This window comes from Dama dama, chromosome 20, assembly GCF_033118175.1.
Source record: "Dama dama isolate Ldn47 chromosome 20, ASM3311817v1, whole genome shotgun sequence".
NCBI lineage: Eukaryota > Metazoa > Chordata > Mammalia > Artiodactyla > Cervidae > Dama > Dama dama.
The window spans coordinates 103,731,648-103,757,293 of record NC_083700.1 but is presented as its reverse complement, the minus strand read 5'-3'; the positions used below and the strand labels follow the sequence as shown (position 1 = coordinate 103,757,293).

The window sequence follows — 25,646 nt, the reverse complement described above, 5'->3', positions numbered from 1 at the left end:
GTGTTTTCTGAATGTGTCCCTTTGCAGGTGTAGAGCAGATTCAGTTTGATTCAGCGCAGTGAGTCAGCCATCAGCTAAACTCAATCTCCCTGCCTTCATTCTTGCTTCTTAAACAGCGCCACCCAATGGAGGTTTTTTTTAATCCAATGGACCTTTTTGCAGCAGTGTTGGAGTGCTGTCTGCACTGTTCAATAAGATGGCCACTATTAATACATAGCTATTGAGTACTTTCTACAAGGCTTGTGTAACAGAGACACAGTTTTTAATTTCATTTAATTTTAATTAAATGTAAACAGCTACATGTGCCTAGTTGCTACCTTATTGGGCAGCCCACAGAAAGAATATTTCCAATATTTCTAATTAATACAGCACAGTTTAGAAGACGAAAACTATAAGCCCCAAATTAAGCTGAATAAATGGTTCCTCTATTATTCAGAAATGTCAAATTTAAAATGCCAGACGTGTGCTTTTTTAATGGTAACTTTGCCCCCTGGAGACCCAGAAAGATATCACTGTTTTTGGTAATGTAAACAATGTTTCTAGTACCAAAATAACCTAACTAGATAATAACTTCTTAGTCATCAGTCTTAATAATCAATGGGTCATGTCCGATTTCATAGTTAGATGAATCCTGTTTCTCTGTCTAGTTTTCTGTTATTAACAATTACTTTGCACTTTTAGGTCATTAAAGATCTCCAGAGTACTGACCTGGTGGGTTGGCGATGGCAGATAAATATTTCTTCCTTGGGCTTCTTTGCCATCTAATAGCTACTTTTCAGTTTAAATTCAACCCTTTCATCAGGAAATATATATATATTCATACTTGTATATTACATATTATATAAATTATATATTATGTGTAATATATAAATTATAAGTAAATTAATAAAATTTTAAATGCTATGCTTCATTAGTGTTACATATGAATTAAAATATTATTTTTTAATCAAAATGTAAATTTTTTCAAGATTTATAAAGCCACCTTTTGGCAAATGTATGAGGAAATGGTTACTGTCATGTAATATCAGTAAGAATATAAATGGATACAACTATTTAAAAGGTAATTTAGGGAATTCCCTGGCGTCCAGTGGTTAGAGGGGCTTCCCTGGTGACTCAGCGGTAAAGAATCGCTGCAGTGCAGGAGATGCAGGAGACCGGGTTTCCATCCCTGAGTTGGGAAGATCCCCTGGAGGAGGGCATGGCAACCCACTCCAGGATTCTTGCCTGGAGAATCCTATGGACACAAGACCCTGGCAGGCTACAGTCCATAGGGTTGCAAAGAGTTGAATACAACTGAAGCAACTTAGCACACACCAGTGGTTAGAACTCAAAACTTTTACTGTGGTGGTCCAGGTTCAATCCTTGGTTGGGGATCTAAGATCCTGCAAGCTGTGTGGCACAGCCAAAAAAAAAAAGAGGTAGTTAAAATCTATCAAAAGTAACATAACATTTCTGCTTCTGGATGCTTGAAATATCTATTCATTCAATCATTCTCAAAGACACACCATACATACTAGAGTGATCACATAGCAGTGTTGGTAATGGTACAAAATCAGCAGCAACTTAAGTGTTCAATAAGAGGAATGGTTAAGGAAACAATAGCACATCTCTTTTGTTTAGTTACTAAGTCATGGCCGGCTCTTTGTGACCCCATGGACTGTCGTCAGCTCCTGTGCCCATGGGATTCTCCATCCTGGAGTGGGTTGCCATGCCCTCCTGCAGGGGATCTTCCCAACCCAGTAATCAAATGCACGTCTCCTGTGTCTCCTGCATTGCAGATGGATTCTTTACTCACTGAGCCATCTGGGAAGCCCTGTCATTTGCAACCTTTAAGTCCTGCCCCTTCTTAGACAAATTACTTGATTTTTTTTTTTTTTTTAAGAGTTCTCATAGCCTCCTCTCTAAGATGCAGAGTAACAGCTGCCTTTCTGGGTTGTTAAAAAGATTAGCAATAATGCACATAAAGCACCCCAAACAGTGACCTATTGACTCAAACAGTGATGGAAAGTGATAATCAGTAGTCTGACAGATATGAAAAGTTTTTATTATCAGCAGAGTACATTATTTGTGGATTCTATCAGGCAGTCTCTATACCATATCCTCCTAAGAGCAAGTTCTTTTAAAGAATGCATACCCTTGACATGGCATGCCTAGAAAAGAGCCAGTCTCTGGTTCTCACTTCCCTTCCCTTTTCTCTCTTCCTCTTCCCCTTCATTCCCTCAGAAGAGCTTCTTCCTTAAACCATAACCCCTTTTGTAAGCAGTCTTTGAAACCGACAACTTCAGGGGTGTTCTCTTTATCAAATTGTTAGCGTTTGCTGGGACTTCTCTGTTTCTTCATAGAGAGTTCTCCAGTTTTGTTTTTTTTCCCCCCAGATGGCCCTTTTTATTCACTGGTTTGTGTTAAGGGCGTCAGTTCGCTGGAGATAGGAAAATGTTGAAAAACACAGCAAATAAAACAAAAGCTAAATAAGCTGCAATCGCTGTCCAAAACCTTGGATCTTTCAGCAGTGCCTGATCAAAGCAGCTGAACACGGTATAACCAATGGACATTCCAGCAAATCCACCTGCAATGTGAGCTGCAAAAGACACCTTGGGAGAAAAGGGGAAAATGAAAATCAGTGAAGAAAATGGTAATTGTATATTTCAGCTGCATCTCTCTTACTAGAGAACAAATACCATCCCAGTCAAAGAGTCTTAAAGTCTGAACAGCAAGGTAGTGAGACAAAAGAGACAACAAAACTCCATCATGCAAAGCTAAAAGAAATGTCATTTCACTGACTCTTGAGTACACGCAACAGCCATCCTGTCTCTCTTGAGGCCATCATTACATTTAGGATGGTTCTGTACAAGGCCAGCCAAGAGAGTAAGAGTTGAGATTAGTGAGGGTTCTTTACAGGAGCATAATCTATCCCACATAAATGGAATGTCTGAATTAAAACACAGGTAATAACACACACAGATACTCAGAAATTACCAAATTCAGGAACCAATTTCAATAAAACTGGAAATCTTTGTCAGTTTTCTTTATATTATAAATTCATCTGGACCCATATCATTGCTGCTTTCCAATCTGCATTTTATTCTCCATAGACAGTAAAGTCCCTTCACTCCCATTTTTTGGAATAGCTACCCGTATAGCAGGTGCAGAGAACTAGAGCCAATTATCTGGGCTATGAGAGAAGTGAAAAGGATACCCAAAAGGCCAGTTTGCTCAGGAATTTTCTTAACTTCCATATGGAAATCTGACAGCTTTAAATCTCTGAATTATTGCTGCCCCTATTTTGTGACCCTTTTTAGCTATTGATATCATAGGTAAACAAATTTTCATTTAAAAAATAATAAACTGAACTCACCGGAGACCCATTTGCAGGAACAAAGAACCGTCTGTAGAGAGCAAATCCCATGTCCGACACAACTAGAAGGGAAAACAGCCTGATGAAGCCCCAGGATCTCCACAACAGCGTACCAGTTATTTTTGGTTCCCCCCTAGCAATGGTAAGATTTATTGAGACTTACTCTGTGCCAGGTACTGTTCTGAGAACTTTACATGTACTACCTTTGTATCATTAATCCTCACAACAATGCCATGAAATTGGTACTGTCATTACCTCATTTTATAGATGCACTGATACGAGTATTTGTTAATGATCTCCCATGTGCCAGCCACTATTCTAGGTGGTGGATATACTGCCAAGAAAAGATCAGACTGCCTCATGGAACTGAAAGTCTAGCTGGGGAAGGCAAGTGAATAAGTAAAACATACAGTATTGTCAAAGGGTGCTTAGTGCTGTAGAGAGTGCACAAAGAGGAGAATTGAGAATGCTGGGAGCAGGGTGTGGTGTTTAACCGGAGCGACAGGAAGGATCTCAAGGAGAATACGCCATTTGATGAGGATAAGGGAGCAAGCCATGCTGACCTTTGAAAGAGCCTTCTAGGCAGACTTTAGTACAAAGTCCCTAAGGCAGGACGAGCCGTGCCTGGAATGGGTGAGGAATACCAAAGCAGTTGATCTGATGGCATCGACAGTTTTCAAAGGATGGTTCCCTTTCCCACTGGGGATTCCCAGCTTCACTGGGAACTTACTAGAAATGAAAACTCTCAGGCCCACCCCAAACTTACTGAACCAGAAACTCTACAGGTACGACTCGACAGTCTGTGCTTTACCAAGACCTGCAGATGGTTCTGGACTCAAGTAGGTGAGGCGATCAAACCATGGCAGATGGCACATCACGTAGAGTCTTATGGACCCTTGTAAGGACTTTGACTTTTACCCTTCCAAAGCTTTTGAGCACAGAAGTGACATGTCTGACTTGGGTTTTTAATAGTTTTTATTTATTTATTTATTGGCTGTACTGGGCCTTCATTGATGCATGAGCGGCCAATGGGGGCTACTCTCCAGTTGCGGTGCACAGGCTTCCCCCTGCAGCCGCTTCTCTTGCTGAGCACAGGCCCCAGGGTTCAAGGCTTCAGTCGTTGCAGCCCCCTAGGCACGATCGTTGTGGCGCGTGGTCTTGGTTGCTCCATGGCATGTGGGATCTTCCCTGATCAGAGATCGAACCGTGTCTCCTGCAGTGGCAGGCGATTTCTTTACCACTGAGCCACCAGGGAAACCCCCTGACTCACATTTTTAAAAGCTGATTCTTGCTGCCGTATAGAAAACATACTCTAAAGTAGCAAAGACAGAAGCAGGCAGGCAAACTAATTACTGCTATTGCACCACCTCGAGTGAGGAAAGACCTGGTGTTTTATACATAAAGAAACCAAGACACACAGGCTAAGTACTCGACCAAGGCCACATAGCTCTGAGGCAGTGGTGGGATTTGAACCTTAAGCCGTCTGACTGTGGGGGCTTCACTCTCACCCACCTAATCACCCCAAATTAAAAGATGAAAGCTTACACCTTGTCTTGAAGATCCCGAGCGAGCCCCCAAGATGGAAGGTTGTGGCTCTGAGCCGTGAATGATGCCGGGATTCTTGGCCTCCAGAGGAAAGGATTTTGATGTGGAGCCAGAGAGGAGGCTTGACCACTTGGAGCTTTTGTGTAGCCAAGTTTTATTAAAGTATAAAAGAGATAGAGAAAGCTTCTCACATAAACATCAGAAGGGGGCAGGAGAGTAGCCCCTTTCCAGTTTTTTGCAAGTCATCTTAGGTGCTTTAGCAAGCAGTTGATCATAGATAAAAGAAACACCTCAAGGCTCAGAGAGTTGTACCGGGTGCAGTCTCTCCCACAACAGACATATCTACACAAGGGGAGTCATCTCTGGACCCAGATGTCTCCAGGCAAGATACTAAAGGAAAACAGACCTCCAAGCAAGATACATAGTTTTATTAACATAGCCTAAGAAAAACACTCCCATGAGTAAGATGTATTCTTTTGTTGGGCAATCAGCCCCTCAAGGTTGGGAAAAAGTAACTTTGAGGAACAGCCGATTGCAACAGAATTAAAGGAGTCTCCTACCTGGCTAAAGCTGGAGCAAAGGAATGTAGAAAAATCCTTTGCCATTTATCTCCTCCTGCAGCTTGGGGACCTTTGGCCCCCTTAGTGAGACCTGCCTACCCATTAACCCGTTCATAATTACCATCAGGAATACAGAAGACAGCCCAAGAAAGGAAGTGATTCCACAGTCAATAATGGAACAGTAAGAGCCAGAATTTAGACATTCCTTAAATAAGTCATGTTGGTGATGCTAAAGGACCTTCCAGGCTTCTTGGGTTAGAAGAACTCTGCCCTACATGTGTGCTTGGAAACATGTCCTGCAACTGTCCCATTCCACACCCGTCCCCCAATACCCTATGCTCTACTTAGTGAGTGTCCTAGGAGACCGAAAGACCTAGTCCTTGCCTTTGGGAAAATAGCATCAGGACCATGTGTTCTGGCTAGCTTCCCTTTCAATATAATATTGACCCTGAAGTCACTGGGTAGGAATTGAGGTCGAGGAAGTACTCAATATTAATTTAATTGTAAATGACTATCACACCAAATGCTATAAATATGGCTATTATTGTATTTAAGTCATTTGCATTTCCTGATGGAGTGTAAATAACAGATAAAGTGCTAGGAAAGCGTAAGAAAACCACCACAAGGAAGACTTACTAGAAACAGTTACTGTGGTCTAGACTTTCACAGTAGGAGGCCTCCTTTCAAAAACTATGTAACTCTTAGCATGTCAGTTTCTCCTTTCAGTTTGTCTCCTGCCTTCTGACTTGTATCTGCCTGGCCCTTTCTGCTTCCAAGGGGAGTTTACTTCTAAACTGCTGCAGTCTCTAAACTGAGACCTGTCTTCCCACCTGAAAAGAAGCCCTTATTCCAATAAACCAAATCATTATCTTCAGTAAAACCTAACACTCATTTTAAGGGAGTTACCTTTATATGGGTTTTTTGAAGGATGAAAATCGAGATGTCCTGAACTTTTTCCAGGGAAGCTCAGTTGCTTTTTTAGAAAACACATTTAAAAATTGGTGCTTAATGAAGGAAGTCCTTAAGGCCAACTGTCCTTCACAATTAAGAATAATATTTACCATTTTTTAAAAAAAGCTATAAATTTTCCCAAGGAAACGTGTTTAAAATTAAAATGTATTTGTGTTTCATTAATCTGGAGTTTGTTGTAGGTGTGTCTGCATGCATGCTCAGTTGTGTCTGACTCTTTCGGACCCCAAAGGCAGGACCCCTGTAACTTGCCAGGGTCCTCTGTCCATGGAATTTTCCAGGCAAGAATGCTGGAGCAGATTGCTCTTTCCTTCTCCAAGGGATCTTCCCAACCCAGGGATCCAACCCGCATCTTGCATCTCCTGCACTGGCAGACAGGTTCTTTACAGCTGAGCCACCAGGGAAACCCCAACCAGGCCAAAAAACTTTTAGAAAAAATGTCATGTGGGGAAGGTTGATGTTAGCTGTCCTACCTGTGTTTGTAGGATATGATAAGAGCCCATAATTTTTTCTGTATTGTGGGAAAGTTTCTGAGCTTCTTTTGTGCCCTATTGATTTAGCTCAATAAACATGTATGAGTCAGTTGCAAAAAAAAAAAAAAACACATTATTCAGCGACTGTATTACTTACCTCAAGAATGACGGAATGTTACATAAACTGTATTTGGAGATAACTTTGTGCATGAGGAAAGGGTTTTTACTCCACCATTGAAGAGTATTAGAGAATTAAAATCATTTCCCCACTGAGAGTTTGAGGCTTATTTTACAAATGTCATTATTGAAACAGATCAACTGAAAACCTAGGTAACTTGTATAAGAATATTTTTCTGTCTAAGGGCTTGTTCCTTGGTTCTGGTTGTGACCCTTAACAACTCACGTAGCTCAGCCCACACAGTGATTCCTCTTAACTAACTCCCAGACATCTGCCTTCCTTCCTGTGCTGACTACTTCCCCTCTTTTTAAATTTCTCGGAGATGTCTATGGAGAAAAACATTATATATGCTATGGTATAAACTACAAACAAGTCACTTCTTTTCTATCTGGGTGAAATACTGTTTTATAATTATGCCATTCATAAACTAAACTTAGTCTCTTTTTGGAACACTTGATATCAATTTGCAGGATCATTTTTTTCCTACTATGTGGACAGCCAAGATTGCATGTGCGTGTGCTAAGTCTCTTCAGTCATGTCAGACTCTTTGCAACCCATGGACCGTAGCCCACCAGGCTCCTCTGTCCATGGGATTCTCCAGGCAAGAATACTAGAGTGGGTTGTGCCCTCCTCCGGGGTATCTTCCCAACCCAGGGATCGAACCCACGTCTCTTACGTTGCCTGCATTGGCAGGCAGGTTCTTTACCACTAGCGCCACCTGGGAAGCCCTGACAGCCAAAAGTAGCCTGTATCAAATGTCACTTCTGTCTTTGTCTTCAAGTCTGAGCCTTAAGGTCAGCCTTCTCCCCACACCCTCTGTGCAGATAGAGCTGCAGCAGGAGCAGGCTGGGAAATACAAGTTACAAGCCCTGCCTTTGATCTTGTTTGCTTCTGCTCTGTATGGTCTGCCATCATCCAAAATCCTGACTTTCAGACCCACCTAAATTCCACCTCTTCTCCAGAATGAGGCTTCCTAAGCTCCTTGAGCATGTCGTTCCCCGCTACCATTCTTGAGATTTCCAAAGCCACGTCAGTCATCCCCGATTCCCTGACCCCTCTCTTCCTCCACCTCTGCTCAGGTCTTCAGTCCTCAGCCACCGCTCCATGCTTACATCCTAGATCAGTTCTGTTTTTAATCTGAAAATGTAGAAATTGAAGAAGAAAATGGATAACCTGAATAGCTTTTAAGTTTTCCCTTTCAAACAAAATCGTGTACAGAATCTAGTTTATGAATGAGAAAAATCCAGTGTATAAAAAATAAATGACAGGGACTTCTCTGGTTGTCCAGTGGGTGAGAATCTGCCTCCCAATTCAGAGAATGTGGGATCCCTGGTAGGAGAATGAAGATCCCGCATGCCACAGGGCAGCTGAGCCCACACACTGCAACTAAAGAAGCCTTCGCACTACAATGAAGAGCCCACACAGTCAGAAATAAATAGGGCTTCCCTGGTAGCTCAGTGGTAAAGAATCCACCTGCCAATGTAAGAGACATGGATTTGATCCCACATGCCATGGAGCAACTAAGGCCATTCACCACCACTATTAAGCCTATGCTCTGGAGCCTTAGCACTGCCGCTACTGAAGCCCGCACATCCTAGAGCTCCTGCTCCTCAACAAGAAAAGCCACTGGAATGAGAAGCCCAAGCGCTGTAACTAGAGAGTAGCCCCCACCCCCTATAACTAGAGAAAAGCCCACGTGGCAACAGACCCGGCACAACCAAAATAAGTAAAGTTGAATAATTAATTTTTTAATTTAATAAAAAGTAAATGACAGCAGAAAGTAACACAATGTAAAGCAACTATACTCCAATAAAAATTTTTAAAAAATAAAAATATAAGTGATGGTATTGTGGATGAAGTGGACGGAATACCTCGAGCCCTACTCTACTAACTCCCCACACCCCAGAAACAGGCACCTCTAAGAACCACCCACCAGGGTCTGTGAAAATTCCACTCATATCTTTCTACTTCGGGCTAGTAGCCGAACCACTGTTTCAGACTCTGGGCTAACGGTCATCCTACGTGTCCATCAGGACATGTAAGATGTGTTTGGGAAAAATAAGGCCTTCTGAAGGTTGAACCCATAAACTTGAAGATGTGAAGTATTCACAAAACACACTTACTTATAAGAACGATGATGAGTAGTCTGACAACTCCAAAAGCAGGAATCATTTCTTTAAAATTCTTGCAAAGAGATAAATGACAGTAATAATAACATAAGTTATCTATTGGCAAAGGAAATCTCAACTGTATGCCCCCTCCATCTGCTTTTTCATTTAAAATAAAGTGTGTCAGATGTTTGCCAATCAAAGCACCGGTGTTAACAGTTGTTTTCAAATGTATTTGGGAAGTACAATGCCAATATACTTTGGAGTGAAAATGAAACATGATATTCCTTGATATAGCAAGAAATACTCTATAAGTAATAAAAAATCAACTCTTAATGTGTCACAAATAGTTAATAGATGCTGTCAAACTAAATCTGGTGAAAATATTTCAAGGTTTTTGGTTTAATATTCATTTGATACAGCTTTACCCTCTTTCTAAGTAGGAGTTAGCAAAGACAGCTAAAATTTGAGCATTACCTTGATTTTTTTTTAAGATAATTTTTAAAAAATTTAAAACACTGGTCCAAAAACACTCAGTTTAATTTTAGTTTCGAAAAACCTCAGACCAACTTGCATTACCCTCATGTGTTGCTAGAGGACCAAGCAGACTCAGAAAGACACCTCCACTTCAACCCAAATTACCTGTCCCTTCCCTTTAAAGTTACTAGCTCTCTTCCCAGAGAGAGATGCTAAAACATCTGTGTTAATTAAAAATCAATTATTTTCAAACTGTTGTGACCAAGACCTACAGTAACAATTTACTTAACAATCCAGCACACACATAAACAGTACTTACTCTTTATTACACAAAAGATGCATACTGAAATTTTTGTGTAAAAGGATTTTCACAATCCCTTCAACTGAGTTCACAACCACTAATGTGATACAACCCAAAGTTTGAAAAACACTTTTCTAAGTGACTTCTAGTTTTGGAACAGTTTTTTAATTGCTTCAAATTTTTCCTCTTAGAGTATTTTTAAGGCATACCTACATGGTTAAAGGGATAATTTAATCAGGATTTTATCCTGTTTTAAAAAGTTATTGGCATCTCACATACTATATCATGGTTGTGTAAAATGGTATGCCAACTTTGGAGGCATTTATATATAAAAATGTAAAGCCTTCACCCAGTAAATCCACTTCTAGGAATTACAAAAAGACAGGGGAAAGAACATTTCTGACAGCATTGTTTTGAAATGTAAAAAGCTGTAATCACCCTGAATCTTTTCTTTCAATTAAAAATTGAAGAAGTAGGGCTACTATATAGAAGGTGCTGTGGAGCACTTGAAAAGACTGAGGTGGATTTCTGTGTCCTACTCAAGTATCCTATGAGTAGATAGGATACTTTATGTTAAGATGCAGAATAATGTAAGGGTAGTTCCATTTTTGTAGTGTTGCTATTGGTAGAATTTTGAATACATACAGAAAACATCTCAACAGATGTATATCAGACTGGTAACAGATACTAAACTGGGGGCTTTGACTTTTCTGTTTTTCAATTTTGAACATTATTTAGTATTTATTACTTTTGAGATCAGAGATGAAAGGAAAACTCTTGTCAGATGGAAGATGTGTGCTTAGTAAATATTGATAAACAAGAGTCCCTGAACCAAATACCAGTAATTATTTAAAATTTTTTCTTAAGGTCCATAGATTTGTTTCCCAAAATTCTTACCACTAGAACGTTCATAAAATAGCCTCCCATCAGAGCATAGACTCCTCCTGAAGCACCCACAAGAGATTTGAGTGGGTCAAAGATGGAGCTGGCAAGGGATCCTAAAGAAATGAAACACAAAGAACTTCAGACATGACTATAAGAATCATGAAGGATAAATCTTTCTAATCTAAGGTAAAAGTTGGGGAAGCTTGGGCCATTATATTAACAAACAACAAATTCACTTTGTTCCTTCCATACTAGAAAAGTATAGCCATGTGATCTCTCTCAATTATTATGAAACATTAAATGTTCAATATGAAGACAATATAACAGTGACAAAAACAAATACTCTGAAGCCAGAGTTAGCAACTGTGTGGCTTGAGCAAGTTTTTTAATGTCTCTATGCCTTTGTTTCCCTTTCTATAAAAATGGAGGTGTTAAATAAAACTTACTTCAGTGGGTTGTCAGGGGAAATAAACGAGTTTACATGTACATCATGATTAGAATACTCCGACATGTGTTATATACTTGTTAGCTGTTGTTTCAAAATATCCTACACGCTTAACCAAAACTATCAAAATACCTGAGACATTCCAACATTTTATTATCTATGGGCTAGCTTTCTCATGGAGTCAAGATGTAGTCTCAGAATCCTTCTTAATATACCATTCAATCAGTTTCACCAAGCAAGATGAAATTCTGTTTGCTAATTCAATCTTACCTTGTCTGAACCAAAATAAGGCTTTAAAACCACCTTATGCGAACTCTGAAGTGTTCTCTATACTGTTTAGTTCTGTCATTCCCTTGCCTTCAAGTCCCTCCTTCATTTTTTAAGATACAGTACAATTCAGTACCTACTTTAGAACTGCCCTAGTGGTCCAATGGTTAAGAATCTGCCTGCTAGTGCAGGGACAGAGGTTCAGTTCCTGGTCCCGGAAGAGCCCACATGCCACACCCTAGAGCTCATGCTCTGCAACAAGAGTAGCCACTGCAATGAGAAGCCAACTACAGAGTACCTCCTGACTCCCCACTCACCACAACTAGAGAAAGCCCAGCAAAAAAGACCCAGTGCAGCCAAAAAGAAATTAAATCATTTTTTTTAAAAGTTCTCATTAAAAACTAGCTACTTAATGCAAAAAAGGGGAAGTGTCTGACCTTAGAAATCACAAATGTATGATCAAACAGTTATCAAAAAATGCAGAGTCTAATAATTACTGTGATTTTTTTTTAATGTGATAAATTTGCTATGGAAGCACTTAGGAAAGAATGACTTTCTGAGCAGAAAGGTGGAGGCCCTGCTACTCTGAGAGGAGGGAGACAGCTTTTTTTTTTTTTAATTAATTTATTTATTATAATTGGAGGCTGATTACTTTACAGTATTGTGGTGGGTTTTGCCATACATTGACATCAATCAGCCACAGCTGGATTGTCCCAGTGCACCAGCTTTGAGTGCCCTGTTTTGTGGATCGAACTTAGACTGGTGATCTATTTCACATATGGTAATATACATGTTTCAATGCTATTCTCGCAAATCATCCCACCCTCGCCTTCTCCCACAGAGTCCAAAAGTCTGTTCTTTATATCTGTGTCTCCTTTGCTGTCTCACATATAGGGTCGTTGTTACCATCTTTCTAAATTCCATATATATATATTAATATACTGTATTGGTGTTTTTCTTTCTGACCTACTTCACTCTGTATAATAGGCTCCAGTTTCATCCACCTCTTTAGAACTGACTCAAAGCATTCTTTGTAATAGCTGAGTAGTATTCCATTGTGTATATGTACAACAACTTTCTTATCCATTCGCCTGCTGATGGACTTCTAAGTTGCTTCCATGTCCTAGTTATTGTAAACAGTGCTGCAGTGAACATTGGGGTACACATGGGGAGACAGCATTTTGATTAAATTCTGAAGACATTTTAAGATTTGGACAGGAAAAAAAGGGGGAAGAAGGCCAGGATTTAGGGATCTGGAAAAGCAAAGACATAAGAAACAAAGTTATATGGGTTACTAAAGATCAGTGAGAAGGAGTCCGTTAGGGTTAAAGCAGTTGTTCTCAAATGTTAACCTACAAGCTAGAGCTGGGGTAGTTAAATATAGTAGTTAATACCCACCATCCAAAGATAAAATGTCTAGCATCCAAACAAAAACGCAAGACATGCAAGACATGCAAAGAAGCATGAAATTGTGACCCATGCTGAAGAGAGAAAAATCAATTAAAACCTACCAAAACTAAAAAAACAAAAAAACCTAAAAGTAAACTTATTTATGATCTAGCAGTCCCACCCAGAGGGGACTATAACTTGAAAAGATACACGCACCGCAGTGTTCACTGCAGTACTAATTACAATAGCCAAGGCATGGAAGCAACCTAGATATCCATTGACAGATGAATGGATAAATAAGGTGTGGTATATATACACAAGGGAATATTGTTGTTTAGTCGCTAAGTCATGTCTTGACTCTTTTGCGACCCCCTGGACTGTAGCCCTCCAGGCTCCTCTATCCAAGGGATTTCTCAGGCAAGAATACTGGAGTCGGTTGCTATTTCCTTCTCCAGGGGTCTTCCTGACCCAGGGATTGAACCCACATTTCTTACATTGCAGGCAGATTCTTTGCCACCAAGCCATCAGGGAAGCCTCACAATGGAATATTAGTCAGTCATAAAAAAAGAGTGAAATAATACCATTTGCAGCAACACAGGTGGATGTAGAGATTATCGTACTAAATGAAGTAAGCTATACAGAGAAAGACAAGTACATGATATTGTCTATATGTGGAATCTGTAAAGAATGATACAAATGAACTTATTTGTAAAACAGAAATAGACTCACAGGCATGGAAAACAAACTTGTGGTTACCAAAAGGGAAGGGGGAAGATAAATTAGGAGTCTGGGATTAATATATACAACTATTATATATAAAATAGATAACCAACAAGGACCTACTGTATAAAACAGGGAACTATACTCAATATCTAGTAGTAATCTATAAGGGAAAAGAATCTGAAAAAGAATGTGTGTGTGTGTGTTCAACTGAATCACTTCTGTACTCCTAAAACTAACATAACATTTTAAATCAACTATATTGTAATTTTAAAAAACTGACATAGGTGTAAGATTTAGCAAATAAGGGCAATAAATAATTATTTCAAATATAGTCAATGTGTTCAAAAGTTAAATAGCAATAAAACAGGCTCAAATCAAATTTCTAAAGATGAAAAGTACAACATCTAAGATGAAATAATAAAGTAGTTGAGTTGATTGACCGATTAGACATTGCAAAAGAAAAGCTTAGTGGACATGAAGATGGGGCAATAAAACTGTCCAAAATAAAACACACAGGGGCTTCCCTGGCAGTCCAGTGGTTAAGACTCACCACTTCCACTCCAGGAGACACAGGTTCAATCCCTAGTCAGGGAACTAAGATCCCCCATGCCGTGGGGTTAAAAAAAAAGAAGAAGAATATTTTTTTAAATACATACAGCATCAATGAGCTATAGGTCAATTTCAAGCAGCCTCATAATATCTATAATAATAAGTGCATAATTGGAGTCCCCAGAAAAGAAGAATGAAGGCAGATAAAAATTACTTGAAGAAATAATAGCCAAATTTTTTCCAAAGTTTTATGAGAACTATAAACGCACAGATCCAAGAACCTCAACAAACCCAGCACAGGAATCATGAAGAAAACTACAAGGCGTAACAAAATCACATCTTCAAAACAGTGACAGTCTTAACAGTATCTAGAATAAAAGACAGGCTTCATGGAATCCGCTGGGTAGCCCCCAATGGGACCCAGTGGCTCTGTGGGCTTAACTTATGGCCATGGTTACCAGTTGGCTGGGTGCGGCGTTGCACATTAGGATTTGCTTTCGCCCATGGCAGAATTAAGCCTAGCCTACACCAGCCTCCAGTAAACCTGCCTTATCTGCATGCAAGATGGACACGATCTATGTTCCAATGGTATGACTATCTTGCTGCCTTGTTTATACCCTCTGTAGGGACAACGGATATCATGGTTAAGGTAGAGGCCTTAACTAATTTCATTAAACAGGCCCTCTTAGACAGTACTAAAGCCATTCAAGCTTTGAACGAAGAACAGATTCAGATGAGGAAGGCAGTAATTCAAAATAGGATGGCATTAGACATACTCACAGCAGCCCAAGGAGGGACTTTGGCGAATGGTGTGTACATCCCTGACCTGTCTGAAGATGTATCTGCTGCCTTGGAGGATATGCAAAATCAAGTGAAAGCCATGTCTAATGAACTGTTGTTATAGTAATCTTGATCATACTGCTTTGTGGACCCTGCTTCCTACAATGCCTTGTGAATTTTGTAACCCAGAGGTTGATAGCATTCTCTCATGTGGGTGGCAGGAGGGCTAAGGTACAATATATCTCAATAAATGATGCTCATTATAGAAACTAAGAGCATCAAGAGCGGGGAATGAAGAAGGAATTCATAGGGCCTGGACTCCATCTCAGGCCTGTCTGTGCTGATCGTGCGCGGCCACCTCTCCAGTGGACTCTGAACTCTGTGCTTAGCGCCTGTGGGAATGACAATGGAAGGATAAGACCCCCCTCTGGGCAGGGGAATCTTGAAGAACAGACACTAATCACCCCTGCCTCCGGACACTATCTATCAGAATGTAAGCACAGGCTTATCAGTTATTAACTATTCGGAATGTAACTGCGGGCTTATTGATTATTGACTGTTTGAACACATAACACGTGAATGATGGGGTTATTGTAGTTGTATTTACCCTTCCTTTGTTTATGTAAGTCTCAAGGGAATTGGGGTAGTGGGTTTGGACACATGGGGTATAAAAGATTTTCACAAATGCTGGTCGGGGTCCTTGGCTAAGAGGAGACTCTGCCTTGGGCCCGCCGGTGTAATAAACTGCACTCCACTATCAAAAAAAAAAAAAAAGACAGGCTTCATACTGAGAAACAAAAATAAGGATGACGAGAGATTTATCATCAGAAACAATGCAAATGAGAACAACAGTAGAGCACCATTTTAAAGTAAAGAAAGGAAAATACTGTCAAGCTAGGACTCCAAACCTCAAAATATATTACAAAAATGAAGGCAAAAGACAGATTTTCTTTTTCAGACATACAGAGGCTGAAATAATTGATGACTAGCATTTCCATGCTATAAGAAATGTTAAAGGAAATCTTCAGTAAGAAGGAAAAAGATGTTAGATGAAAAAGCTACACAAAGGATAAGGGAGCATTAGAAATAGTAAGAACATGGGCAAATATACAAGATTTTTTTATTACTTAAATCTCTTTACAAGTTCATTATTTAACAGTTAAACTATTGGACTACTAGAAATAATAAGTGAATTTATCAAGCTTAGAGGGTACAAGATCAATACCAAAAAAATCAACTGTATTTCTGTGTAATAGCAATGAAAATCAGGAATAGAAATTTTAAAAATAGTACCATTTACAGTACATCAAAAATATGAAATGTAGAAATAAATATGACCCCAAAAATGTGCAAGCCCTAAATACTGAAAGCTAAAGAAGATGCTGAAAGGAATTCTGAAAGACCTAAATAAACAGAAGTCCATACCTTGTTCTTGAGTTGGAAGACTCTGATATTGTTAAAATGTCAATTCTCCCCCAGTTGATCTAAGGATACATTGCAATCCAAATCAAAATCCCAGTAGACTATCTTATAGAAATTAACAAACTGATTCTCAAGTTTACATGGAAATGCAGAGGACCTAGAATAACCAAAACAACTTGAAAAAGAGCAAAGTTGGAGCACTGAGGTGTCCCAATTTCAAAACTTAATAGAAAACTACTTAATCAAGATAGTATGGAATTGATGTAAAGATATACAAATATATGAGGGAAACACAACAGAAAGTCCAGAAATAAACCCACATATATATATATGGACAACTGATTTGGGCACATTATAGGTTGTACAAATTATTGATATATCTTAGAAAAGCTATTTTAAAAGTTTGATAGTTTCTCAAAAGTTAAATATAACCCTATGATAGAATCCAGCCATCCTGTTCCTAGGTAATCATCCAAGAGAACTGAAAACATTTGTCCACACAAAGACTGTACTGTGTTCATACTAACTTCATCTGTAATAACCCCAAACTGGAAACATCCCAAATGTCCATCAACTGGAGAGTGAATAAACAAATTTCCCACAATGAAATACTACTCAGCAACAAAAAGGAATCATCTGTTTATACACAACAACAACATGAACACACCTCAGAATAATTATGCTGAATAACATAAGTAACCAAAAACAGTACATGTTTCATGATTCCATTTATATAAAATTCTAGAAAATACAAGTTAATCTGTGATGATCAATGGTTGCCAGGGGAAGGCAGAAGGAGCACAAGGAGAGGCAGGAAGAAGTGATTCCCACAGATTCCAGGAACTCTGAGGGGAGTAATGTTCATTACCTTGACTGTGGATAGTTTCACAGTTATATACACGTATCAAAACGTCACCAGTGGACTTCTCTGGTGGTACGGGATGAGAATTCACCTGCCAACGCAGAGGACGTGGGTTCCTGGTCCAGGAAGACTCCACGTGCTGCAGAGCAGCTAAGCCCACGCGCCACGACTACTGAGCCTGAGCCCCTGGAGCCTGTGCCCCCAACAAGAGAAGTCACCCCAACGCACCAGAACGAAGACTCACAACTAGAGAAAGCCTGCGTCTCGCAGCGAAGACCCAGCGCAACCAAAAATAAATAATCTTTAAAGGTCAGCAGTTATTATATGTTGATTATACCTCTCTAAGGGCTTCCCTGGTGGCTCAGTGCTGGAGATTTGCAGGAGATGCAGGTTTGATCCCTGAGTCAGAAAGATCCCCTGGAAAAGGAAATGGCAACCTGCTCCAGTATTCTTGACTGGGAAATTCCATGCAAGAAGCTTGGCAGGCTGCAGTCCATGGAGTGGCAAAGAGACAGACATGACAGAGCAACTAAACAGCAACCAAAAAAAACCTCACTGAACAGAAAAATGAAAAAGCAAAAAAAAACCCCACAGATCCTAGGGCCATGTTCTTGGAGATTCTGAATCAGTAGATCTGTGTGCGATCTGAATAATTTTAGTTGTAACAAGTTCCTCAGGTGATTCTGATGGTCAGTCAGATTGGGGGACGCAGGTCTGGAGTGCAGGCCAGTGGTCCTCAATTTTTATGAATCACCTGTGGACTTGTCCAAATGTAAATTCTGGTTAGTAGGTCTGGTGTGGGGCCCCAAAATTCTGCATGTTAACAAGATCTCAGTTGAGGCCAGTGCTGCTGATTCAGTGATCACACTGCCGGGAGCAAGGATAGGGAAGCTAGAATTATGTTACCTATGAAGGAATCCAGGAAAAAAGCAAAGCAATGGAAGAAATAGGTGAAAGGGGTCAAAAGGTAAAAATAAAGTATTACTGCTTCCCTCATTTAAAAATAAAAAGCAAAGCAAGAAAGACACAAGCAGGAAGAAACTTCATAGATAATAGATATGTGTATGGCATAGAATGTGGTGATGGTTTTATGGGTGTATACTTTTCTCCAGATTTGTCAAGTTGTATACATTAAATATATACAAAATTTTGTATGTCAATTATACCTCAAAAGTGATTTTTTAATGTTTTATGTTATATAAACATGTCTAACATCTTCATATATATTCTTTCCCTGAAGAAAAAGGAGAAAAGAATAAAGGCAGTGGGGCCAGATGGTGGAGGGTAATATAGAGCAATCTCAGACATTTCAGGGACTTTCTGGTCCAGTGGTTGAGAATCCATGTTCCAATGCAGGGGACCTGGGTTAGTTGCCCCATGGCAACTAAAGCCCACCTGCCACAATGAAGACCCAGCCCAGCTCCCCTCCCCACCCCCCCAAAAAAAAAAAAAATTCTTGGATGTTTCAACTTTCTATCAGCCACTGTAAATGTTTTAGGAAGGATGTGTTTGAGGAAGGTGACCAGCAGCAGTGTGAGGGAGAGACCGACACAGCAAAGAGATACCTGCCAAAAGGTATTGCAAAAATAGGCAGGGGATGTGAACAGGTTATTCACGTTCTCTCTACGCTGAAACTGGGGCACAGCTGATTCCACAGGTTGAAACCCAGCTGTGGGGGAAGATGCTGGAGCCAGGAAAAACGAGCGTGTGCAGGAACACAAGGAGGAGGTGGAACAACAGCATCCACAAAGGCAGGAGGGAAGTAAGTTGGGCAGCTACGTCACTAGACTGGCCAAGCCCATCTCTTTACCGCATCTTTGCCATGGCTACCCACTCTCCATCCCCACTGCTCTAGGAAGCAGGCCCAGTTGTGATTGGTAAAGTTTTGAGCACTGCCATGAGTCGGATTGGGTCCTCCCCCTCCCCAAAATATGTTTAAGTCCTAAACCCTAGCACCTCAGAATGTGACCTTATTTGGAAACAGGATTGTTACAGATGTGAGTGGTTAAGAGGAGGTCATATTGGCCTTGAAAACTAATACAACCACCCTCTGCAATATAGGTATGCTGCTGCTGCTGCTAAGTCACTTCAGTCGTGTCCGACTCTGTGCGACCCCATAGACGGCAGCCCACCAGGCTCCCCCGTCCCTGGGATTCTCCAGGCAAGAAGACTGGAGTGGGTTGCCATTTCCTTCTCCAGTATAGGTATATTCACTTATAAATTACACGTATTTATGTATGTACTACTACTTTAATGTTTTGTAAAATCACAAACATAGAATTTTTAAGGATGGGACATACTGGTAACATGATATTTTTAAATTATTTTTTCTTCATTAATGATACAAAAAGTTCTTATCAAGAAATAAGAAAAATGGGGGAAACTGAAATGCATATTACTAAGTGAAACCAATCTGCAAAGGCTACATAGTGTATGATTCCAACTATATGACATTCTGGAAAAGGAAACAATGGAGACAGTAAAAGTATATAATACTGTATATAGATGGATACATGTCAGTGTACATTTGTCCAAAACCACAGAATGTACAACACCAAAGATGAACCCTAGTTTTAAAGGACTTTGGGAGATTATGATGCCATCAATGTAATTTCATCAGTTGTAACAAATGTACCATTCTGTTGATAATGGAGGAAGCTATGCAGGTGTTGGGGCAGGGGATGAATGGGAAACTTCAGTACTGTCCTCTCAGTTTTGCCATGAATCCAAAACTGCTCTAAAAATTAGTCTTAAAAAAAATCTTTCAATGAGCAGTGTTAATTAAATAAGGCCTTCCTAGGTGGCGTTAGAACCCTCCAGCCAATGCGGGAGACATGAGACACAGGTTCAATCCTTGGGTCGGGAAGATCCCCTGGAGGAGGGCTGGCAACCCACTCCAGTATTCTTGACTGAAGAATCCCCATGGACAGAGGAGCCTGGTGGGCTACAGTCCATAGGGTCACAAAGAGTGAAACGACTGAGGCAGCTTAGCACGTGTGCACATTATTAAATAAGCATTATTGTACTTTAAAACCCTGGTTAAATATCATGCCACAGAAATGCAGAGATTTTTTTTCAACTCAGCAGAGTTTTACTTTAATGTTATATTTGCTCATAAATGACTCTGAAAAAGCTGATATGCAAGAGACTAACATGCTGTGGTCTAAAGCAACGTCAAGGCCACTGAGAACGTCCTTCAGGAAAAAGACTACTCTAAATCTCCCCCACCTGGGGCAAGAGCACCAGAAGGGGGTACTGGGACAGACAAATAAACACACATGGTCTTAGCTTTGCCACCAGGGCTGGCGGCCCAGGACCCCAAGGCACATGATCGGAGGTCGATTGCTTGGAACTTCCAAAGCCTCCCAAAGGTTTGGGTCTTTGAGGGAAAGGCTGAGGTTTTGGGAGGGCCCATGTGCCAGCTGGAAGGGCCCTCAGCCAGCTCACTCCTCCCACTCCAGCCCCAGGGAGAGCCTCACTCCCTGCTGGCCAGGCCTGCTGGGCCCTGGGATGGGGGCAGGCTTTCACCCCAGCAGCCCCTGCCAAAGGGACATTTTGGTGTCCCCTGCCATGCAGTGTCAGATGCTGAGGCCTGGCAGTGGCCCTGAAGCAGAAATAAGCCAAATGCACATGAAATGGTGACTGCCCAAGACACTGTTAGTTATATCGGCACGGGGTTGTCCTTCTTCCCAGGGGGTGGATTTGTGATTGCTGGGCCTTAGGAAGAGAGAGTGAAGGGCTGTTGAGGCTCCTTGCCAGGGTGGAACAGCAGGTGGGAGGAGGAGGCAAGGGTCCCGAGGCAGGGGGTAGGGGCTTGGCACCTGCAGCTAGGGGCTGCCGGTACCTTCATGTTTATTTCCAGAGTGTGGGATGCTCTGGGGAGGGTGGGGCACATGGTGCTGGCAGTAGTGTGTGTACTCTACCCAGTAGTGTGTGTGTTGGGGGCGAGAGTGGGGCGGGGAAGGGCAAGGGCCCAAGCACCTGTGGTGAGGCCCAAACAGGAACCTGCCCTAAAGGTGGCCGAAGCGGCCCACCTGTAAGAGAGCCCTGCTCCCAAAGGCAAAGGGCCAGCCCTGTGACTTCCCAGGCATGGGCAAGCCAGGCTGAACCTAGCCACAGCAGGAGAGGCGAGGGAAAGTGGTGGTAATGAACAGTGGCAGGACAAGTGGGTGCGGACAGGGCACAGTGAATGCGGGGTGGGCCCAGCGGCCAGGGCCCATCCATCAGAAGGCAAAGTAGCACTCCTTGGGGTGGCCCACATGGTCCAGGGAGGTACATTGGCTCATGGGCAAGGGTCCACACGTCTGCACCATCAGCTCCTCCTCCAGGGATGGAAGGTGGTCCTGGATCACCTCCCCACTCATGAAGCCCTGGCTGTAGTCCCAGGCTTCAGGGGCTCTGTCCACCGTGTACCAGAGCTTGAAGCGTGCAGAATGTTTGTTCCTCAGTTTCTCCAGCTCGGCCTGCTGCACAATGTCCTTGGTCTGGTTGGCAAACAGCAGGTGACACATAGTGCGATCACTGGGGTCCTTCATGATGGCATGGATCACCTGCAGCATTGAGGTGATGCCAGTCCCTCCAGCGATCATGCTCACAGACTTCAGCATCTTGAAGACAGAGTTGGATTTCTTGTCCAGATAGATGGCAAACTTTGCTTTGCCCTGGTAGACCAGCAGCCCATTGGAGCCCCAGCAGTCAAATGGTGTCTCCAGTCTTCATGCTTTCCATGTACTGGGACATCTTTCCTTCAGAGGGAAACGTGGGATGGGTGTCTTTAAAGTAAACCTTGATGACCAGGTCCACAAAGCCCTGGTCGTCATCACTGGAAACGGGCGTGTAGGGCCAAAGGACCAGGTTCCTGTTGATTCGAGCAGAGAGGTAGGTGTGCTGGCTGATGGGGAGGCCCCGGATGTGCTGGGGTGATGGCAGAGCAAAGCAGAGCCTCCGAGTGTCCTGGCGGATGACCTCCTTGATGAGCCACAGCGGGTACTTGCCGTCCCAACTCTGGAGCCTGATGGCCGGAGCGAAGCAGTGGAACAGCTTCCCGAGGAGGCTGCATGGGAGCCAGACTGAGGAGAGGGCCACGTAGCCCAGTGTGCCCAGCTGGGCCCCCACATTGGCACCACTCTGCATTCGCTCCACAGTCGCCGCCACCAAGCCCCGCAAAGATGTACTTTTAAGTTCAGTTATTTTCCATAGAAATTTTTTTATTAATCACTTAAAATATGAAATTAAAAAAGTGATGTCCAGTTTCAGCTGGAAGAATTCCATCAGTGTGTGTGTGTGTGTGTGTGTGTGTGTGCGTGCACACGCACATGCACGCACATTCACACTCAGTCTTTTCAGTCACATCTGACTCTTTATGAGGCTATGGACTATAGCCCGCCAGGCTCCTCAGTCCATGGGATTCTCCAGCCAAGAACACTGGAGTGGGTTGCCATTTCCTTTCCCAGGGGATCTTCCCCACTTAGGGATAGAACCCACGTCTCCTGTGTCTCCTGCATTGCAGGCAGATTCTTTACCCTCTGAGCCACCAGGGAAGCTCTGTCATTGTCTATGCTTATTCCAGTTATCCAAAAAATTTGTTGTAATATGGCTATTAATTCCCACCTTCCCTAACATCAGTCAGTTGTTCTTGCAAACTAATCAGAAAGTGTTAACAATCAGTAAGTTTAAAATTGACTAAAACTCTCCACTGAGAAATTTTAAATCAGATGAGAAAAGTGTTTGCTGGCTTTTTTAAGTGTGAACTTAAAAGATTTACTTCATCTTCTTCAGCAGCAAAACCACATAATGATGGAATGATTTCCAATAGCCAGTTTTCAAAATGCCCTTTTCAGAGCATGCATGTTTTTAGAAAAGCAGTTACATTCTCACTTCTTAAGAGAAAAATACTATTATGTCTTCAAAAGGACATATTTTGTGTTTGTTTTTCAAAATCTGTAAAGTAGCTTACTAGTGAAAGCCTTTTGTTATCACAGAAAAAACAGACACCCAACTGTTTTTAAAAGAAAAATACATCAACTTATCAGTAAATGAGCAAAAAATGAGAGGAATCCCTCTCGCTGATTTCAGGACTTACAGCTACAGTGGTACTGACTGTGTGGTTCTGGTAGAGAGAGAGACACATTGATCAGTGAAACAAAAAGGAGAACCCAGAAATAGTTCCATGAAACAACCACCTGATTTTTGACAAGGTATAAAAGCAACTCAGTGAAGGAAGAATGGTCTTTTCCAGCAGTTTATTCTGAAATTCACAAACAAAAAGAAAATCTGAACCTCATGCTTTATGCAAAAACTAACCAACTCAAATAAATCACATATTTAAATGTAAAGTGCAAAACGTAACTTTAGAAGATAACATAGAGAATAAATTCAAGACTTACGTCTCAATGAAGAGTTCTTAGACATGACACCAAAAGCATGACTCATAAAAGGAAAAAGCTGATAAACTAGACCTCATCAAAACTAAAAACTTTTGCTCTATGAAAGACTCTGCTAAGACAATGAAAACATAAGCTATGGACTGAGAGAATATCTGTAAACTACATATTCTATAAAGGACTAGGTCTGGGATATGTAAAGAAGTCTCAAAATTCAACAGTTAAAAAATATCTAATTAGATAGTGGGCAAAATTCACGAACAGATATTTCACTGAAGAGGATACATAAATGGCAAATAAGCACATGAAGAGATGTTTAACATCATTAGCCACTAGGGAAAATGCAAGGTAAGACCATGATGAGATCACACACATGTGAGCACAGCTAAAATTAAAAATAGTGAGAGTGGACTTCCCTGGTGGTCCAGTGGTTAAGAATCCACCTGCCAACTTAGGGGACACAGGTTCGATCCCTGGTCCAGGGAGATTGCACATGCTGCCCGGCAGCTAAGCCCATGTGCCATAACTGCGGAAGCCTGCGTGCCTAGAGCCCGTGCTCTACAACAAGAAAAGCCACCGCAATGAGAAGCCCGCACACCACAGCCAGAGTAGCCCCCACTCGCCACAACTAGAGAAAGTCTGGGTGCAGCAGCAAAGACCCAGCTCAGCCAAAAATAAATAAATGTTTTAAAAAATAGTGACAACACCAGATGCTGGTGAGGATGTTTAAAACTGAATTGCTTACGCAGTACTGGGAGGAAAGTGAAATGGAACAGCCATTCTGGAAAGCATTTTGGCTGGTTCTTAAACTAAATATGCAACTACCATACAACTCAACCAACTTGCTCTTGGGCATTTATCCTAGAGAAATGAAGACTCAAGTTCACAAAACTATACTTGAGTTTTTAAAAACCTGTACACAAATGCTTACTGGAACTTTATTTGTAATAACCAAAAACTGGAAACAATACAGACATCCTCCAGTGAGTGAACAATTAAACTAATGGTAGTATTCCATCCGTACCATCGAATACTACCCAGCAATAAAAATGACTAAACTATTGATATATGCAACAACCTACATGACTCTCCAGAGACTTATGCTGAGTGAAGAAAGCTAATCCTAAATGGCTATACACTGTATTATTCCATTTATATAAATTCCATTTATATTTTTTTTTTCCATTTATATTCTTGAAGTGAGAAAATTATAGAAACAGAGAACAGATTAGTGGAGTTGCCAGGGGGATGGAAGAAAAAGGGCTATGGCTATAAAAGTGAAACTGTGAGGAATCTTTGTGATGGAAATTTTGTACTTTGTATCAGTGTGGACATCCTGATTAGAATACTGTACTATGGTTTTGTCAGCTGTTATCATTGGGGGTAACTAGTTAAAGGGTATATGAGACCTATAGGTATTTCTTTCTTACAGTGTGAATTTATAATTATCTCAAAAAGTTTAATTTTTTGAAGTTTCTAATAAAGAAATGGATAGATAGGAATTCTTTATATTTCCTGCCCACACCCTAATGAATTTTTGGCATACTCAATTTGAGAGATCATTGGCATATGCTGCTAGTCCCAGGATGCTAGTTCCTACCCAGTCTTTGGGTTCCTTTAGCTATTCTCAATGTTCTCTTGAAGTTATCTTTCTTAAATGCAAATTTGATCACGTTATTTCCCAAAATCATTAGTCTTGGGACATAAGGACCTTCTGGCTTTATCCTTTATCCAGTATATACACCTGAACACCAAAGCACTCACAGTTTCCAATTGTGCAGAACTCTGACTCTGAGGTACCTGAGAATGGGCACAAAGACCTCTCGATATGCTTATCTCTAGTTAACTAACTTCTAAACTTACCAGGTGCCCTAGCATATATTAAGAATGCCACAAATCTTGATTTAAAAATTTATTACCTTTGCTTATTACCTCCTAAGAGTCCAAAGATGTTGATTCTGTGTTATATTCGGAA

At 41.1% G+C, this 25,646-nt stretch overlaps 1 protein-coding gene and 1 pseudogene across 2 annotated transcripts in view; both read right to left on the bottom strand.

Annotated features, from left to right (window-relative positions):
- Positions 1–2,028: 2,028 nt before the first annotated feature.
- The window catches only part of RHBDL2 (rhomboid like 2), a 51,236-nt gene continuing 27,618 nt past the window's right edge, over positions 2,029–25,646 (bottom strand). For both annotated transcript variants that reach the window (XM_061122324.1, XM_061122323.1), the window contains exons 5-8: positions 10,864–10,964; positions 9,204–9,264; positions 3,356–3,417; positions 2,029–2,591 (exon numbers count right to left, since the gene is read on the bottom strand). In XM_061122324.1, the coding sequence (XP_060978307.1) occupies positions 2,412–2,591; positions 3,356–3,417; positions 9,204–9,264; positions 10,864–10,964 (404 nt within the window). In that variant the 3' untranslated portion in view covers positions 2,029–2,411. The remainder of the gene's footprint in view (positions 2,592–3,355; positions 3,418–9,203; positions 9,265–10,863; positions 10,965–25,646) is intronic.
- On the bottom strand, positions 18,753–25,646 carry LOC133041554 (NADH-cytochrome b5 reductase 3-like; annotated as a pseudogene).